The sequence below is a fragment of the Pristis pectinata genome, chromosome 12 (assembly GCF_009764475.1).
Source record: "Pristis pectinata isolate sPriPec2 chromosome 12, sPriPec2.1.pri, whole genome shotgun sequence".
NCBI classification, from domain to species: domain Eukaryota; kingdom Metazoa; phylum Chordata; class Chondrichthyes; order Rhinopristiformes; family Pristidae; genus Pristis; species Pristis pectinata.
In genome coordinates this window covers 10,805,306-10,824,748 of record NC_067416.1, presented here as the reverse complement: position 1 = coordinate 10,824,748, position 19,443 = coordinate 10,805,306, and the positions used below count along the sequence as shown (strand labels likewise).

The 19,443-nt window shown below is 40.9% G+C and overlaps 1 protein-coding gene across 1 annotated transcript; it reads right to left on the bottom strand.

Moving 5' to 3' along the window:
- Positions 1-1,475: 1,475 nt before the first annotated feature.
- dusp5 (dual specificity phosphatase 5) lies at positions 1,476-15,974 on the bottom strand. The gene is made up of 4 exons (XM_052027717.1): positions 15,499-15,974; positions 12,087-12,244; positions 6,498-6,717; positions 1,476-3,793 (listed from the first exon to the last, which is right to left on the bottom strand). Exons 1-4 carry the CDS (start codon positions 15,860-15,862, stop codon positions 3,399-3,401), a joined length of 1,137 nt encoding a protein of 378 aa, XP_051883677.1. The 5' UTR covers positions 15,863-15,974; the 3' UTR covers positions 1,476-3,398.
- Between the last annotated feature and the right edge of the window lie 3,469 nt (positions 15,975-19,443).

Sequence of the window (19,443 nt, the reverse complement as noted above, 5' to 3'; positions counted from 1 at the left end):
AATTAAATATTCCAAAATAGCAATGCATAAATTGAAATTAGGATCATTAAACATTCCTATACACACTAATATATAGCTATCTCTAAAAGAATTTTTAAGATAATGTTTTTAATAGTTCCCAACATCATGCATTATCCCAGGAGCCCATCCCTCCAGTGATCCAAACTGAAATGAATCAACACTTAAATTTGTCTTTAAATTATGATTTTTTTTGAAAATACAATCCATTAGCTTCTTTTACATCCTTGCAAGCAAGGAAGCTTATCACTTGAATGAAATGATTGAACAATACAGGGCTTTCATGATTTTATGGGGAAGGTAGGGGTCTCTCAGTTGGAAAGATACGGTTGAGTAACTCTTTTGATTATAACGCAATGCCATTATTTAACAAATCCAGCATTAAATGATTTATAAATGACACATACCTCATATTTTAAATGTAAATTGAATGGAAGCTGATGGTGTGCATTTGACTGCAGCCTTGTTCGGGTTTAATTGTAACACACGAGTTGGAGGGGGGAGGAGGGCAGGAAGCAGGGTGATGGTCACAAGTGTGTACTGTTTCTTTTCCAGCTTGTTTTCAGTTTCTCTGACAGCAGATGTAAGTGACTCATTCTTGAATCTATCAACGTGTCAGAGTCCAATGAATGTAAAAACAGTTGGGGTGTAGCTAAATGAGGCAACTCCATGTTAAAATATCTTAATTAAAGCAGTCTTTATGGAAGAGGGTCAAAATGACATCCAGCTCCTTCGGGAATGGCTGGTCCTGTGGTATTTATTTAAACTCCACTAAGTTGTAGTTATCCACTGACTTACCATCCACGGATCTGTGTATGCGCAACTTTGCAGTTGGGGACACCAGGGATCAGGAATGTGGATAGTTTTGCAGCTGGAGTTGGATCTGGAGTGTGGACCAAGTGTGTAGCTGGATTCGTGGTCAGCATTGGGGTTGGAATTGGGAACACCGGGCGGCGGGGAGTGGGGGTGGGGGAAGGGTGGCGAGGGTGGTCAAGAAGGTGGGTGCAAGTCTACGTATAACACATACTGTATGACACTAAGACTGTTCATGCAATTGTTTGAGACAAACACAAGACCACATGGACCTGAATTGGACACCAGTGGGTAAATATATAAGCACTGTATACTGTGAATATCAGCTTTGGTTTGTATTAATGTACTCAGAACATTTGAGTCATAAAACAACGTAAGACTCCAGCTCTACTAGGCTAGGTAGACATGCAAGCTGAAACTCAAACGTGAAACTTGCTTAGAACTTGTCATATCCATGGAGATGTTAACCACTGTATGCTATTACAGCCTTAGTGTTATTACCAGCAGTCTCAGGAGTATCCATACGTTTTTGTTGCTCAAGAGAAGTCCCTGCACCCATCCCTCATGAATAACAAAGACTTGCTCTTATACTTTTACATCAGTGGGTGTTAGTGAGAAGAATGCATAGTCTTTATTGACTTGGATCTGCTTTTATTTCGTTTGAAATCTTGTTTTATTGATATTGTACAAGAAGACATACAAATAAACACCACTGCACATATTCCCAAAATGTATTGCTCATTTACAATAGGATATTGCAACTTTCCCTGAAAATATTCACACACAGCTCACAGATTGTGTACAGTACTTCACAGGATCATGAGACAAACTTGACAACAATGATTCAAACTGCATTTTAGTACTCATTGCATATGATATCAGCAGGACAGCTGAATGAATGAGATGTAGGATTCAACAATGTTGTGAGTGTAGAAAGCACCAAGGTTATATTAACATTTAATTTATTTTCAATTTTCAGAGGTAGCAGTGTGCTAAGATATTCACGAGGTTAATGGTGGTATGATTCACCCCCACACTGAATGAGGTGGAAGGTTTACCTCAGTTTGCACGTATAACCCCAGGTGGCTATTAGTGGCTTGATATCTATCTGCAAGATATATGGCAAGGGAGAGAATCAGCCCGTGGAAGTTCAGCAATACAGGGTGAGGAAGTAATGTATGTTTTAAATCCTATTCCTTCCTGGACCTGAGGAGAGCCATAGTTACAGTGACGTACTACGTGAGTGAGGGGAGGGTTATGGTGCAGATTTCCAAATTCCATAACCCTAACCCAAATGCAAGAAAGCAACTCATAAATAAAAATAAATACCAGGACATCTGTAAAGAAAGTCTCCCAGTAACCAACGTGACTTGGTCAGCAGTTCATGGCTTCATGTTCAACTACTGGCCTTAGCACATAAGGTCCTGTAGTGGGGCAAGGTATGATCACAAGAGTGAGGCAAGTGCTGCACCATTGAATGGTTTCTCTTTTCAATGGGATAAAATCAAGGCCCATCTGAAGAAGACCAAGGAACTCTCATGGTATCCCAACCAAGATTTATCAATCAACCATAAAAGATCAACTGGAGGTTTACCCAATGTCTGTTTGTGGAATCTTACCATGTGCAAAATTGGCAGCTATGTCTATTACAACAGTAACTACAGTGACCACACCTTAAAGGCAAATGAATTGGCTGTGGGGCATCCTGCAGATGTGAACAATACTATACGAAAGCTTTCTTTTTCGATTTGATTGGACTTCAAGCATATGAAACCTACTGATTCCATGCAAGAAAAGATTTTGTTGTAGTAGAGTCAGGTAAAACTTAATGCTTGGGGTAAAAACTTACTTAAATTGAATTAGTTTTAATTTCAAATTGTTTTTTTTAAAACTGGCTGTGTAGACTAAAAGAAGCATTTACTCTGACATGATAAACCAGCACAGGGACTAAGGTTCTTGAACAATGATGATTAAGATTTGTAGCTGTCCCTCCCATTCTTTTATATTATAGCTGTTTTCTTGGAAAAAGACATTTACTAGGCGTCTACCTTGTTTAACATCACACATATAACACTAAGACTGTTCATGCAATTGTTTGAGACAAACACAAGACCACATGGACCTGAATTGGACACCAGTGGGTAAATATATAAGCATTGTATACTGTTGATATCAGCTTTGGTTTGTATTAATGTACTCAGAAGCCAGTACATTTGAGCCATAAAACAATGAAAGACCCCAGCTCTACTAGGCTAGGTAGATATGTATGCAGTACAAATAGCAAAGACGATATTCAGCATATACTCCATGTGGGTATGATAATAAGTTATATCTGACTTTCCATTTCATTTAGGCATGGTAATGAGTTGCAATGGTCAGCAGCATTTGAGCAGAAAATGTGCTGAGCTGACTTGGTTGGTTTAACTTGGACAAACGTTGCCAGAGCTAAGCTTGGTAAGCACAAAATATTGCAGAAGAAGCCACTTAAAAGCAGCCAAGGTTCACCATCACATGATTGTGAGTACTCATGTTTCTCCACTCCACAGTTTCTGGTGTTGTGCTGTATTTCAGCATGAAAGCGATACCTTTATTGGGCTGAATTCAAACTGATGACCTGGTGCTGCTATTGGCACTGTACTTAAGAGTGAACTGGGAAAGGTAAAAACGGAACTGTCCAAACTTTTGTTGTAGGTCAATTCCTCTGCAGAGCAGGATGCTGTGTCTCTTTTACAGGAACTGACGGTGTGAGTAAGGGGGACCATTTCTGATTCATAATGTAGTAACTGGTTCATAAATCCAAAATTCGGAGAAATTGTACTTCTTCGCTCTTTAATGTAGTCAAAGGCTTCCTCCAATCGTAGTTGCTTGCTCTTCATTAGATAAGCTAAGCAGATCGTGGGTGACCGAGAGATGCCTGCTTCACAGTGGACTAGGACCTTTCCTCCTGTGTGTCTCACGTGATCTGCAAAATAACATTAGCTCAGTTTAACTCACGGTTAAGTTGTTTATCAAAATATATGATTTGCCTGTGCACTCTAGTTAGAGAGAATTTTCAGATGAGTATGCTTTAGCCAAGTGGTACAAAGTACCCACTTAAATAGGCACCCATTTCCTTTCTCATTGTTATGGTGCTGACTTATGCTAAGGAATGATTACATAGTTAATAAACAGTCCACCATCACTTCACTCCACATTATTGTACAAATGTGAGCGTGGATAGTGAGTATTGGTAAGCTCGGCAGAGCTTAATCCATGCAACATTTACACATACATATTTAACCATCAGAAAACCAAAAATCACTGCATAGTGAACAGGCATGGAAAGAATGGCTCACTTTATTTCCTTCCTATAGTTAATAGTCATCGAGACTAGTAATAGCTCTACTGTTAACTCTCCAGTGACTGGATTAAACATAGAATGTTTTTTTATCAGTGTGGTTCAATTTTACTCAAGGCATTCATTTTACAATTGAATAGTTTTTTTTGGAAGTAGGTATTGCTGAACAACTAACAGAATTTCATTGTATCAAAAACCAATTAAACCTGTTCTCCACTGTTGTACATGCTTGCTGGATATTTTGAATGATCAAATGCCTGGGAACTTGGTGTCTGGCATACCAATAATCAGTTATGATTGCTGTTATTCTGGTCATTTATTTATTTCTCTCTTTTGTTGTGAATTTTGTTCTATTCAATATCACAGTGCTCAGGAATAGAACACTTCCCATTTTGAATAACTGATGACAGCACCAAGCATTCCCAAAACAGGTGCTGTTCGATCAAATATAAAGCTCCCCTTTCTCAGCTCCATGATATGCCATGGCCCAACCTTGCAAGAAACCCTACTACTGCACTGACAAGATAGTTTTCTGCTTATAGAAACCTGAAGCCTCTCTGAGTAATTAGAGTCGATTTAGAACTAATTTTTATATTTTAGACAACACACACAAAAAGTGCTGGAGGAACTCAGCAGGTTAGGCAGCATCTCTGGAGAAAAGTAAACAGTCAACGTTTCAGGTCAAGACCCTTCATCAGGACTGGAAAGGAAGAGGGCAGAAGCCAGAGAAAGAAGGTGGGGGGAGGGGAAGGAGCACACACAGGCAGGTGATAGGTGAGTCCAGGTGAGGGGGGGAAGGTAGGTGGGTGGGGGAGGGGGGAGAAGATGTAAGAAGCTGAGGGGTGATAGGTAGAAGAGGCAAAGGGCTGAAGAAGGAGGAATCTGACAGGATAGGGCAGTGGACCATGGAATAAAGGGAAGGAGGTGGGGAATAGATGGGCAGGTCACTGGGGGGAGGAGGGGAAAGAGAAGGGGAGGGGGCCACAGGAATGAATTCAGATTCTTACCTCTCAGCTTCTTACATCTCCCCCCTCCCCCACCCACCTACCTTCCCCATCTCACCTGGACTCACCTATTGCCTGCCAGCCTGTGCTCTTCCCCCTCCCCCCACCTTCTTATTCTGGCCTCTGCCCTCTTCCTTTCCAGTCCTGTTGAAGGGTCTTGACCTGAAACGTCGACTGTTTATTTCCCTCCATAGATGCTGCCTGACCTGCTGAGTTCCTCCAGCAGTTTGTGTGTTGCTCCAGATTCCAGCGGCTGCAGAACCTCTTGTGTTTTTATATTTTAGACTATCATTTGAACTCTGGTCAATTATTAGCAAGACTGATTTTGGAATCAAGGGAAATGGTTCATAGAGCAATAATCAGCTGCAGGAACTCAGCAGGTTGAGCAGCATCTGTGGGGGAAAAGGAATTGTCAACATTTCTTGTCCTGATGCAGGGTTTCGACCCGAAACATCAACAGTTCCTTTCCCCCACAGATGCTGCGCGACCCACTGAGTTCCTCCAGCAGATTGTTTGTTACTCCAGATTCTAGCATCTCCAGTCTCTTGTGTCTCCAAATGGTTCATAGAATTAGACTCAGATGAGAGGAAAAACAATGATTGTCAATATTAAAGCAGGTTGAGGGAATTTGGCCTTTTCTCCTTGGAGCAACGGAGGATGAGGGGGGGACCTGATAGAGGTATACAAGATGATGAGAGGCATTGATCAGGTGAATAGTCAGAGGCTTTTCCCCAGGGCTGAAATGGTGGCCACAAGAGGACATAGGTTTAAGATGCTGGGGAGTAGGTATAGAGGAGATGTCAAGGGTAAGTTTTTTACTCAGAGAGTGGTGAGTGTGTGGAATGGGCTGCCGGCAAAGGTGGTGGAGGCAGATACGATAGGGTCTTTTAAGAGACTGTTGGATAGGTACATGGAGATGAGAAAAATAGAGGGCTATGGGTAAGTCTAGTAATTTCTAGGGTGGGGACATGTTCGGCACAGCTTTTTGGGCCAAAGGGCCTGAATTGTGCTATAGGTTTTTCTATGTTTCTATGTTTCTATTAATCTACATTTAAACATCCCCTTTTCTTTGGCCATTTATGTAATGGTTTGAGACAGGCATTTCCATTCTAGCTTTCCGCAGAAAGTGGCAGAAATCTAATTGAACCAATAGTTTCAAATATGAAAGACCTTTCATCTTTATGAAACTGAGCCTTTTAATTGATAGAATAGTGATATTGTTCAAAGGTTATTACCGATTCCGGCATGGAATCCAACAAATGCTTTAACACAAACATAAGGTACCTTATAAAGTAAGACAAAAAATCTACACAACTGGTACATACCAATGAAGTCTATTGCTTCCTGGAAATGGGAACTTATATCTGCTGAGGCACTGTCTTCTACAGGGATGAACTTGTAGAGATAATTGCTTTTGAAGTATTCTGCACAGTTTCGGGAGACATTTAGCAAAGCAGTGATGTGGAGATCCTCTAAAAAGTCTGGTCTGGAGGCATGGTAAGCACTGCCCAAGTATAAAAAAGGCAGGATCTCCACAGGTTTCCCCTGGAAATTGAAGAAAATAAACATGGTAAACAACACGTAGAATGCCACAAAAAAACCAAACGTTCTGAGTACATTAATACAAACAGTGGTAGCACAAAAAAACAAGAATCTCAATAGCTGATTAAGGTACCTCAGAATTTTTTTGTCATCATTTACTTTGCTGCCTTTCCAGGTTATACAGGTTCCCCTGGATTTCTAGACCATTGAGAATATTGGTCTAGACCTAGCTTATGGAAAGGGGTATTTTCACAAATGATTATCCACCACTATGCAAAGAAACATTTCAGCCTAATCAAGAATTTCTTGTGCAAGGAATCTAGTGGACAGTGTCAGTGACCCAGGTTCAATTCTGGCCACTGTCTGTAAGGAGTTTGTATGTTCTCCCTGTGTCTGCATGGGTTTCCTCCGGGTGCTCCGGTTTCCTTCCACGTTCCAAAGATGTACGGGTTAGGAAGCTGTGGGCATGCTATGTTGGTGCCAGAAGTGTGGTGACACTTGCAGGCTGCCCCCAGAACACTCTACGCAAAAGATGCATTTCGCTGTGTGTTTCGATATACATGTGACTAATAAGGATATCTTATCTTATCTTATCTTCTAAGATGTAAGAAAATTAATCTCTGAGATGTTGGCCATTTCACCACTCTAACCTGCTCCATTCCCCATTCATGTTCTATAGTGAATCCGGAATAAAAATGGGGAATAAACATTAACTACTGTAGCATTGGCATAAGGAAATCAATGCTCCAAGCCAGTGTTTCAAAATCAGAAAAAAACAAATGGTAAACAATCTCTAGAGGTCGCTTTAAGATCTCTATCCTGTGATGCCTATAATTAAATGAACGAACAGTGCTAACAAAAAGACACCAGCCACATCCGATCATATCCTGTTAAAGTGGCAGACCATTTTAGCTGCGTGGGCACATGCAAGCTAACATCATTAGGCATAAGTGACCCACTGTGATGATCTGTCTAGCTGGGCAGAACAATAAGAAGCAGGATGAAATTATTAATCTCGGATATTTATTATCGATGTGCTTTTTGGACAAATTTAGTTTATTACAACAAGCATTTCACATTTATTTTATGTTTGCACATTCCACCCATCTTCTTGCTCCTACCCACTTCCTGCAGTGCTTAGAAGCAGCTCTCAGCCTGAGAACATTTACACAACTGCAGGTCTCAGCTCTTCTGAATTTGAGAATCAAACAATGGTTCAGAAAGCTTAACGCCCAATTTGCTGTGTTGAATGATAGATGCAATTGCAATTCTGTGTATATTGTTAGTCACACCATCACAGTGATGGGTCAACCAGAGACCAGGTGCATCCATACAGGAAGGAAGAAAAAAATAAAATAGAAATCTCACTGGGCCATTATTGCCTGATGTGAATTATACTGTAGCATTGTTGGAGCAAATGCATCGTCTACTCATTCAGGCAGAACTAGAAAGGGAATGAAAATAAAAGATGTTTTTCAATGGTGAATGTTGCTGATAACATATGTTACAGTTCTCCTGCTATAAATAATGTTTGTTGAATTAAGTTGTCCAATCTCCATAGTCTTAGGTGTAACTGAGGCCCAAATTTCATCCATCTTGTGACTTGCCATCAGATCTACACTTGAAACTAAAATCCCTTCCTCTAAGCTGTGCAAGTCCCTGGTCCTGGGCCTGAGAGCAATAACAGGAAATAGATGATTGAAGATATCTGGAGATCCATGTCTGCCAATCCTGGTCAGTGCTTTCGTAATTTAAAAAGAGCAACTGGGATCTCTCTTAAAAAATATCATAAACCCAAACATGGACTTAGAAGGAGCTTGTGGGACAACATGCTAAACATTACAATCACTTGCTGTCTGGTCAGGAGATGTTTTAAACAATAAAGAGGTGACTCTGGAGAGAGAAGCTTGCTGATTTTTTAAAACAGGATTTCAGATCTCCTAGAAAAGGCATAACCAGAGGAAGGAGTTCTTTTATGACATGTACATGTAATGCTGCCAAGCTTTGAAATAAACTTTGGTCACAGCATGAAAGAATGTGGTGTTAAAAATAATTGACCTCAGAAATTAGCCACCAGACAATGTCTGTTAACGTGTTCTGTCATCTTGACTGGAGGTGGAAGTGGATGTCTTGTGTGTTTGGTTCTAAAATACAATTTGGCCTGAATTAACAAGTGGAAAAAGTTTCCTACTTCCATTATCAACAGTACTCTGGTATGAATGATCAGTCATTTTCATTAGCCTCATAAGTTCCAGTTTGATCTCCGGTTAAAGCTATAAATTCTGATTACAGATTCCCTCCACTTAGCTGTGGGACTGATTTGGAGTGACATCAGGGAGTCCAGCAAAAACAGAGGAAATAGCCCAGGAATGTTTTATTGCCTTAAGTTGATTATGATATTAAATATTAATTTAATTGTAACCTGATCAGAAGCAAATGTATGCTGACATTACTTTAAATGTTAATGTTGTTACGGGTTTGTTCCACTGGTATTAACTTAATTATGATCATGGGACTCCACAACATCCGGTCTGGAGACACGAGTAACTAGATTATCAGTAAATGGATTTGAATACTCATCTGATTGCAGTTTCCATTTCATACACTTTGTCCAATTCCCTAGGTTAGCTTTGATATGTTAGCTGTAGCGTAACCTCCTATAACTCTTTTAAGTCTCTCAGCTGTTCTCTAACGTTTAAGGAGTCGTTGAAAATCTGGACCTCAAACACAGCCCAACTTCATGGTCTATTGGTCATAAGTATTCCCTGCCCTCCCGCACACTTAAGAGACATGAACTACCTATAGTATCACCTCAAAATACCACAGAGATATGGCCAATGCTGTGCAAAATCCTCCAAGAGCCACAGGCAGGATATATAAACCAACATCAACATCTTCTCCCAGAACAATATTCCCATCACCAGAGCTTTAACTGGACTCAGTCACCTCCGATTGGTAGGCTGCAGTCTTTGCTAGCCCATCACAAGACTTCTGAAACATTGACTCAGCTCAAAGCCCCATCATGGAAGAGATTACCAAGAGGACAGAGGATATTCTCAAAGCCTCCTTGGAAGACTGTAACATTCTCATTGACTTGTCGTAATCCCTGGCCCATGACTGCTCAAAATGGAGAAGGAGTAGCAGGATGCATTCAGAACCCTGAATCTCCTCATTAAGACCACACAGAAGCCCAGTGAAAATGGTGAAAGGAGGGTACTCCCTCCCACCTACCCACCTGCCCTGACAAGCACCTCCTGCCCCATCTATGGCAGAGTGTGCAGATCCCGTATTGACCTCATCAGCCACCTCAGAACCCACAGAACTGCAGTGGAAGCCAGAGAAGATTGAGAAAAGGGGAATGGTAGGAAATGTATAGGGTAGTTTTATGTCGATGGTTCCTTTCTTGAGAGAAATACACTTCTTCCACTGTTAACAATATTGTGATCTAAATGATCATTGGAGACTGAATGTTACTTTTATTGGTCTCATGCATTCTCATTTGACTTCCTGTTAAAGCTATGATTACAATTCAAGATCCCCTCAAAATTAGCCAAGGAGGTCTCCATGGTGGATGCTGGGTGTGATATCAATTGGGATTGTATATTATTATAAATCATCAGAAAAGTGATGGAAATGTTGTCGACAGTGCTATCAAGAGTCACTTACCAATAACCAGCTCACCGTTGCCAATTAGGGTTTCATCAGGATCACTTTTTCCCCCAGACCTCATGATGAGTTTGGTCCAAATATGGACCAAAAAGCTGAATACCAGAGATGTGGTGAGGGTGATGGCCCTTGACATCAATGCAGCAAATTACTGAAGTCAAAGGCCATCAAGTAGAAAGCACTCCAGGAATTGGAGTCATAGTTTATACAAAGCAAGATGGTTCTGGTTGTTGGAGGTCAATCATCCCAGACTCAGGACATCAGGGCAGTGTTTAGGCCCAACCATCTTCAGCTGCTTCATCAAGTCCATTCACAAAGTCAGATGTACGCTTATGACTGCAAAATGTTCAATTCCACACGTAACTCCTCAGCAAATGAAGCAGTCCAGCAAGACCTAAACAGCATTCAGGAATAAGATGATAAATGGCAGGCAATGACTATCTCCAACATGAGAGAGGCTAGCATCTACCCTTGATGTTTAGTAGTATACCATTTCCAAATCGTCCACCATCAACCTCCTAGAGGTGGGCATTGACCAGAAACTCAACTGGACCAACCACAAGTACTATGGCTACAAGAGTAGGTCAGACACTGGGTATACTGTGGCAAAACACTCACCTCCTGACTGTCCAAGGCCTGGCCACCATCTGTGAAGCAGAACTCAGGAGAGGATGTAATATTCTCAGCCTGCCCTGATGAGTACAGCTACAATGATACTCAAGAACCTCAACGCCATCCAGCACAAATCAGCTTCCTTAACTGGTGGCCCATCCACCATTCTAAGCATTCTTTTCCCCTTTCACTGGAGCACAGCAGTTGCAATATATACCATCTGCAAACTGCGCTGCAGTTACTTGTCTAGACTGCTCTGACGGCAGTGCTCAAACCCACAATTACTACCACCAGCAAGGACAAGGTCAATGAGTGCATGTGAGCCCTACGACCCGCAAGTTCACCAAGTTCTACACTACCCTGACTTGGAAATATCTCACTGGTCCTTCATTGCCTCTGGGTCTAAATCCTGGAACTCCTTTCTCCACAGAACAGTGGGAGTAGCTTCACTTGAGGGTTACAGCCATTCACAAAGGTAGTACACTACTCCCTCCTTCTCAAGAACAATTATGGATGGCCAATGAACACAAACCTTAGCAGCAAATCTCAGATCCCAGAAAAAAATGAATTTTATTTGGATTGTATCATGATTATTCTTGAAAATTTTGGGTAACTTTTAAGGCAAATTGTTTGTTAATTCAGCCTAAGTTGTTTGTTTGAACAGAACAGTTCAAACATCCAATTCCACCTCCAGTCCCGATGATGCAATGTAGGAATTATGGGAATATAACCTGTTATGCAAAGCAGAAGCAAAATAGGGAAGACAAGTGAAACAGAAAACCCATAAAATAGCATGTTCAAAACCCTCAGGAAACAGAAACTGAATTAAGATAAAAAAAACACCTTGCCACATTACTCATTCACTTGGTTTTTGATTCAAGAACCGCCAGCCTTCAGTGTAGTAGACGTTTATCTGTGCCCAATTATGGTAGGATGATGTCATGCTGTGATGACAATTACCCGCTGTGGCTTCTGAAAAACAACTACGTCTGATACTGTTTCCTCTTTTGTGGCACTTTTCAAAGGAAATGTACTCTAAAGTTAGTTTGTTCCCTCTGCAAAGGGCTCAATGTTTATTCTTCAGGCATACACACCTGATCATAGGCTGGCCTGCAATTACCACAGGGTTTTTCAAGTTGGTTTGTATGGCTTGCATCAGCTTCTTTGACCTCTTGCAGACTGGTATAGTTCAAGCCTGGCTTTAGCTCCGTGCAACACTCAGGATACTGGGAGTGAAAGTCTTCATATCCCCCTACAAACAAAGATCAAAGGAGAAAACGTATATGTTTGTGTGCTTCCATCTGTTCATTAAAAAGTGGAACTTTTAAGCCTTTGTTCTTCACCTTTGTGCATAAGAAAGCCCAGCTATTCCCACTCGAGCTTTTGAGGGTTAATGCCCGATGTTGTTACATTCAAATCTCTTGTTAAAGGGATATAGTGTTCACCAAGTCAAATACTTGCAATCAGGCACGGTAAATTCCATAAAGTGTATTGCAGAATAGGAGGAAGCCTCTATGTCACTTCTGCTGAGCACAGTGTTACAAACAAGAAAGCAGATGATTGAACTCACAGGACATGAGAAAACTGGGTATAAATCTGAACTTACGGAGGAGCCATTTGAGACCAGTGGAGGCTGGTAATGGGAAAAGGCAGCTAACTGAGGAATCAGCAGTGTATGGAAAGCATTGTCATTAATGTCCCTAGCATTAGTCTAATTTAATACTACAACAATTTGCATTTAGGTAGAGCTTTTAATATGGTAAAACATCCTCATGTGCTTCACAGCAGCAAATATAAAACTGAGACACATGATAAAACACTGTCAACACAACCTTGCTGACAGCAGAAGCATTTGATATCAATTGATCAAATTAACTGAAAAAGTTAACTGGATTAGTTAATTTATTAGAAAATAGAACTTCTGCTTTTAAAAAAGTCCAACGAAGGATTTAAAAGTGGGTTACAAGGAAATTGTTGATAGGGTACTTTGAGCCCATTTTAAACTGGACACCAAAGTCTCATGGTGAGAAATGATTCAATAAATCGAAAGCCATCAGCACTAATATCTCCACAGATTCTACTGTTGACCATCTTAACTGACAGAAAAGTTTGGCTGGCACAGTGTGTAGAAAAACTTTCTATAAAGGATTTGTAGTTATCTAATCTTTTGTCACCATGTTGTGTTTTAATTTTTTCTAAATATATTGCATCAAATGTAAATCAAATAAAAATTTTATGTCAGTTCAATATTCTGATTAATAACTCTAGGCAGTAAGGAGGGTTTATAAGTCTACCCATGAGTGATTCAGTTTTTACAAGTTAACAACTTTACCTGCCCAAACAGAATGAAATTGCCTTCAAGTAAATTTCAAACTGCACTTAATTATCACCTTACACCGATTACTGTGACACATTCAATATGATAATACTCACCCCACAAATTTACACAGAAATCACATCTGCCATCCAATAATCTCTCTCATATTTCACTTGGCTTCCCAGGTAGGATCTTTTTCAGAAAAGTCTAAGTCTCTGTGGAATGAACTCCAGGAAGGGTACCTAGCTGAAGTCAGTCTGGATCCTTAAAGGGGAATTGGATCACTACCTTTTAAAATAAAGGAATGAAGGATGTAAAGATATGGACTGCACTGCTAGATTCTTTGAATCTTTCTCAGGTTAAGGAAGGGAATTCATTGTTTCTTAAATCAGCAGAAAATAGTCACTCATGAGCTGTGGATTGAGTGGGTTTGATCAGTCAGTTTTTCTGCTCTAGATTTTTGTCTACTGTTTGGTACCATCGCTTAGCTCATCTCTCTATCAAGTCTGGACATCAAAGACTAGACAACAACAAAATGTATTTTTGCCTCAAAATAGGCTCCCAATCCACCCATGTTCCTGGTCTACTGGTTTGAATATGCAGAGAGTTCATCTTCACCATTGGTGCAGTAATTGAGGGAATGAAACCCATTCAATTTCTACTGATTTTAGTAAAGAAACAACATCTTACAGGTTACTTCACTCACAACTATAATTATGTCTTGTAATGGTGGGTGACAGCAGTTACCATTCAGTGCTTCTGGGATCTTACATTCCCAGATCCAAGCTGATACACTCAGAAAAAGACTTCCATACTCCTTCTTCCATTGAGGGAAGAACTGATAACCTTTCTGTTCACTGGTTAGTCATCATACCCACACATATCCTTTCCTTAAGCTATTCTTTTCTTGATATTGCCAAATCGAATGGAATCATATCGTTAGTGGTATGTAACTATGAGCTAGGATCACCTCCTACCTTCAAGAATGGAACTCAGCTGGGTTTTCTTTAGTTAAAAAGAAGTTACTTCACTCGTGACTATAATTACATTCTGTTCTGCTGTAAAATATACTTCATGCAATCTCGAATGAGAATGTCCTCCACTGTATCCTATGCAATGGGCTGTACGTTTCCAGATTTCTATGAACCAGATATGTCCATATAATAGACAAGGATGTTTCGTTACAAGAAGAAAGCTTATTGATTTGAGGCCTTCGGGTCAATATCCCTGGATGGTTTCTTGCCAAAGAAATGTCGAACTATTCCCAGTGCACAACTTTTCCTAAAGTCCAGTCTCCCCCTCCCCCCTTTCCATTAGCCTTGAGTTGGAAAAACATATAGGGAGAAGAGTTCTGGAAACCGATAGAGATCACTCAGCATGGGAAAGGTTGAATGATGCCTTGGGTGTGACCGTCCATGCGTTGAGTTGGCTTTGGGTGTGACGTGAACAGTCACACCTGAAACATTTATTCCGGTTTATATTTTTTCCCAGCTCATGACGAATTTACCGTAAATGTCCTGCATTTCCTGAGCTTGCTTCCATTACATTTAGTCCAAAAGTATTCCACTCAGGCACCCACACAAATGAATGACTACCCCGCGTTGAGATTCATAATATGGGCAATGCTACATCATTTTAGACCCTTCTTCATGCGGAGGACTTTTTGTGTCCTCCAACAGACTTCTCCAGTTAATATCTCAAACCTGCTGGTATACAATTACGCCATACAGTTGAAAGAACGCTTATGTACACGAACTCCGCTGCAAAAATAACCCAGAGAAAAACCTCTGATCAATTCGCTGAGCATCGTTACGCCAAAACGACGCAATTTCACTGTTGGAAAGGGTTTTAATAGCCTCTGTTGAAGCCGTGGTAAACTGTGATAAAGATAACAATTGATTGCCAGCATTCCTTGAGCTTTTACAATTTTCAGGGCAGTTTTAGCAATAATATCCGGAACATTATGAATGCAATTGTTGGACTGATTATTTCAAAATCCACTTATTTGACTCCAAGAACATGCATACACGTAACTCTAAACTGCCAGCGATGCCTGAACTAACCTGGTACCTCCTAGAAAACTGGGAAGGGGAAGCGAGGTGCAATTAAATAAATTCTAGCATCGAACTGAGAAAATCCTCGCCGCTGTAAAAGATTTAATATGTGGATGATTTGCATCCCAATCTCACCTTTGAGGAAATAGATTTTGGCTGTTGATATGACAGCAGTTAACGTGTTTAACACGTTCCGCGCCGTACTGTCTTTGCTCAGTCTCTGCTTCTGCGAAGTTCTCTCGTCCAGAATCACCACAGTGGACACCCTGCCCTCTCGCAGCCGAGCCCTGGCTTTCTCGTCCGGGATGATGAACTGCAGGGGGATCGGGCCACCTTTTGACCTTCGCACCACCACCGAGTTCAAGTTCACGCTGTGCGAACCGTGAACGTGAGACGCGGCGAAGGACAGAAACGGTCTGCAATCCAGGATCAGATTCCTACCTCTTTGTTTGCGAATGAATTTTTTTAAGCGTTGGCTGTCGATCGCTGAAACTGTCATGATTAAATATTATATATTTATACTAAAAAAACTTTTTCAAGTTCAGATTCTTAAAGTAGGAGGATGGAATTTTATACCACGGAGAAAACTCGCCTTCTCTCCGTGGTTGAGAATTGTTACTAATCAAGGTTCTGGGAAGGGTGATTTCCCCCTTGTGGCATTTATAAGTGGGGAACTGCCGGTGCGACGTAGATGCCCATATATGGGGTGTGACGACATGTGGCATCCATATACGGAATACAACGTAACAAGATTTCCATATTTGGACCCAAGGTTGACGCCTACCAACCTCCTCCGCACAAAGCAGGCTCTTACTGAAGGGCTGGAGGAAAGGATGCGGGAGGTTGTACACTTACTCACTACAAATTAGTCAAGGAGAAGCGATCATATTTTTCTTTCAAAAAATTGAAAGAATGCGTGTTCATGTGCCAGATATGTGCTTGCATCAGGATCAGCTCATCTGCAATTACAAAACTGAGTGAAGTAAAATGTGAAGTAACTGTGTCATCCACGCAGTTCCTTTGAGGCGCATCGTCACTGCTGGTCAACAGTTTTATTGGAATTGGCACGGTGCAGTGGTGGGAGTGACCGAGATGACCCTTGTGTGATGATGTCATCTACCTCCTGGTGTGCAACTGCAAAGTATACATGTTGGGAATCTAAACAGTAAATCGTGGAAACACACCACAGACCAGGCAGTATCGGTGGAGAGAGAAATGAGAAAATAGAGAACATAGAACTGTACATCACAGGAACAGGCCCTTCGGCCCACAATGTCTGCACCGAACACCATGCCACATTAAACTAAATCTGCCTGCATATGATCCATATCCCTCCATGCCCTCCATATTCATGTGTCTGTCTAAAAGCCTCCTAAATGCCACTGTTGTATCTGCTTCCACCACTCTCCTTGGCAGCCCATTCCAGGCACCCACCACTCTCTGTGTAAATAAAACTTTCCGCACACACCTCCTTTAAACTTTCCCTCCTCACCTTAAATGTGTGTCCTCTAGTATTTGAGACTTCTACCTTGGGGAAAAAAGATTCTGACTGCTTCTGTTAATAACTAACTAGCTGAATGTTTTCAGCATTTTCTCTTCCACATTTCCAGCATCTACAATAAAGGATGCAAGAACAAATACCTAAAAAAAATAATATTACCAAGTAGAGTCAGCATGAATATATTGGTATTGGTATTGGTTTATTATTGTCACTTGTACCGAGGTACAGTGAAAAACCTGTCTTGCATACTGATCATACAGGTCAATTCATTACACAGTGCAGTTACTTTGAGTCAGCACAGAGTGCATTGATGTAGTACAGGTAAAAACAATAACAGTACAGAGTAAAGTGTCACAGCTACAGAGAAAGTGCAGTGCAATAAGGTGCGAGGTCACAACAGGGTAGATCGTGAGGTCATAGTCCATCTCATCATATAAGGGAACCGTTCAGTAGTCTTATCACAGCGGGGTAGAAGCTGTCCTTGAACCTGGTGGTACGTGCCCTCACACTCCTGTATCTTCTACCTGATGGAAGAGGAGAGAAGAGAGAATGACTCAGGTGGGTGTGGTCTTTGATTATGCTGGCTGCTTCACCAAGGCAGCAAGAGGTAAAGACAGAGTCCAAGGAGGGGAGGCTAGGATTTAAGTACAGGAGTAAAGATATTTTACTCCAATTATATAGGGCTTTGATGAGACTGCGCCGAGAAAATTGTATGAGTTATGGTCTTCTTACCTGAAAGAGACTGCCACAGAGTGGGTATGATGAAGATTCACCAGACTGGTTTCTGAGATGGCAAGTTTGCCATGTGAGGAGAGATTGAGTTGACTAGGCTTGTATTTTCCATTTCTGAAGAATTATTGGGTATCTCATTGAAACTTACAAAATTCTGACAGGGTTCAACAGGATTGGTATTGGAATTGGTTTATTATTGTCATATGTACCGAGGTACAGTGTAAAACTTGTCTTGCATACTGTTCATACAGATCAATTCATTACACAGTGCAGATACATTGATATATAGACATAGCAAGGATGCTTCCCCTGGCTGAAGACTCTTGAACCAGCTATCATTGTCTTAGAACAAGGGGTAAGCTATTTTGGACTCAGATGAGGAAAACTTCTTCACTTGAAAGGTGTTGAATCTTTGGAATTCCCTACTCTAGTGGTGTGTGTTGGTTAAGTTCATAGATTTCTGAATATTCCAGGCATTAAGGGATATAGTGCAGGAAAGTGGAGCTGAGATAGAAGCTGATCCACTGTGATTTTGTTGAATAGTGGAGCAGGACAGAAGGGCCAGGTGGCCTATCCCTGCTAATAATTCCTGTGTTCTTACTACTCCCAGCTATGTTATTATTCTTACGTACAGGGAATTCCTATATCATTGATATTTCTTACTGCCTTAACAGATCACCCCTGACTCTTCTCTTCTACACTCCAAATTTATTGGAGCACTTTTGATCAATGCTATCTGCTGCCCAACATCCCACCTGGCTGCCCTTGACTGGGTGTTTTGTTCCTCGCTGTCAACAGTTGGAAGGGGAAGAATTTGACATTGTTTATAATATCATAAGGTTATCAATTATATTTCTTGAAATAAATGAGTTCAATTATACCTGCTGTTACAGACATCTATCTCAGAATGAAACTAACTTACTGATTCACATCAGACTGAATCTAACCAACTGTTTGCTTGGTCTTTCTTCAACAACACCAAAGCAGAGTACACATGAAAGATGCTAATTTCTAAGTTAGGTCACAACACTGTTGTAACATCCCTGGGCAATACCATGTTGGTAAAAGACAGCATGAGCCAACAAGAACATACGATGCTCCAACCAAATGGTGAAGCAACCTAAACCACTGAGATTGAGAAGGTAATCTACAGCAAGCCCAAATTTGTTAAATCACCCAGCTGAAGAACGCCACAAAGTTGTAGCAGGAAGGTTCGTAAATGAAATTACGGGTGACCACAGCAAACTAACCAGATATAATTACCATTTAGTTAAAGGTTGCTGTAGATCACAAATAAACTCACCCTAATTGCCACACTACGCAGCACACAGTGTATCATGAAAGCAAGGTGCAGTGTAGCTAAAGGTAAGTGAAATAGGAAACCGGCTTCACAAAAAGGACGAGGTGAAAATTTACATAATTGCCCTGGATGTAGTGCAGCTTTTCCTAGTAACTACCACCTGGTTACAAAAACAGTGCTGTCCCTAGGTGTCTTTGTTACTGAGCTTGTCCAAACCTCCCTTAAAGGTCATGATTCTTCCTTAAGCAAACATTTTATTTGATCAAAAGCAAACAATATCCAAGAAATTCGGTAAACTATTGTTACCATCAGACTTGATAGGATGTCCACAGCATGCTGTTGGTAAAGCCACACCCAAAAAGTTAATTGCTCTTCATCTTGCAGATGCTGATTCACCTGCTATGAATTTCCAACATTCTATTACACATCGTCGTAACTTTGTGTTGACTGTGTCGGGCTACTGTTCTCAGCAGTCTCTTTCATTTCAGAGGCTCAGTCAGATCAATTGAATGAATAATAAGTGAATAAATGTCCTTGCCTGATTCAA

Excerpts from the sequence above, each read along its gene's own strand:
- dusp5 (XM_052027717.1), bottom strand. The coding sequence starts at position 15,862 with ATGACAGTTTCAGCGATCGACAGCCAACGCTTAAAAAAATTCATTCGC. Across the intron at positions 6,718-12,086 it reads GCAGGCCAGCCTATGATCAG|GGGAAACCTGTGGAGATCCT; the intron begins GTGTGTATGCCT and ends TTCAATTTCCAG. Across the intron at positions 3,794-6,497 it reads GGAAGCAATAGACTTCATTG|ATCACGTGAGACACACAGGA; the intron begins GTATGTACCAGT and ends GTTATTTTGCAG.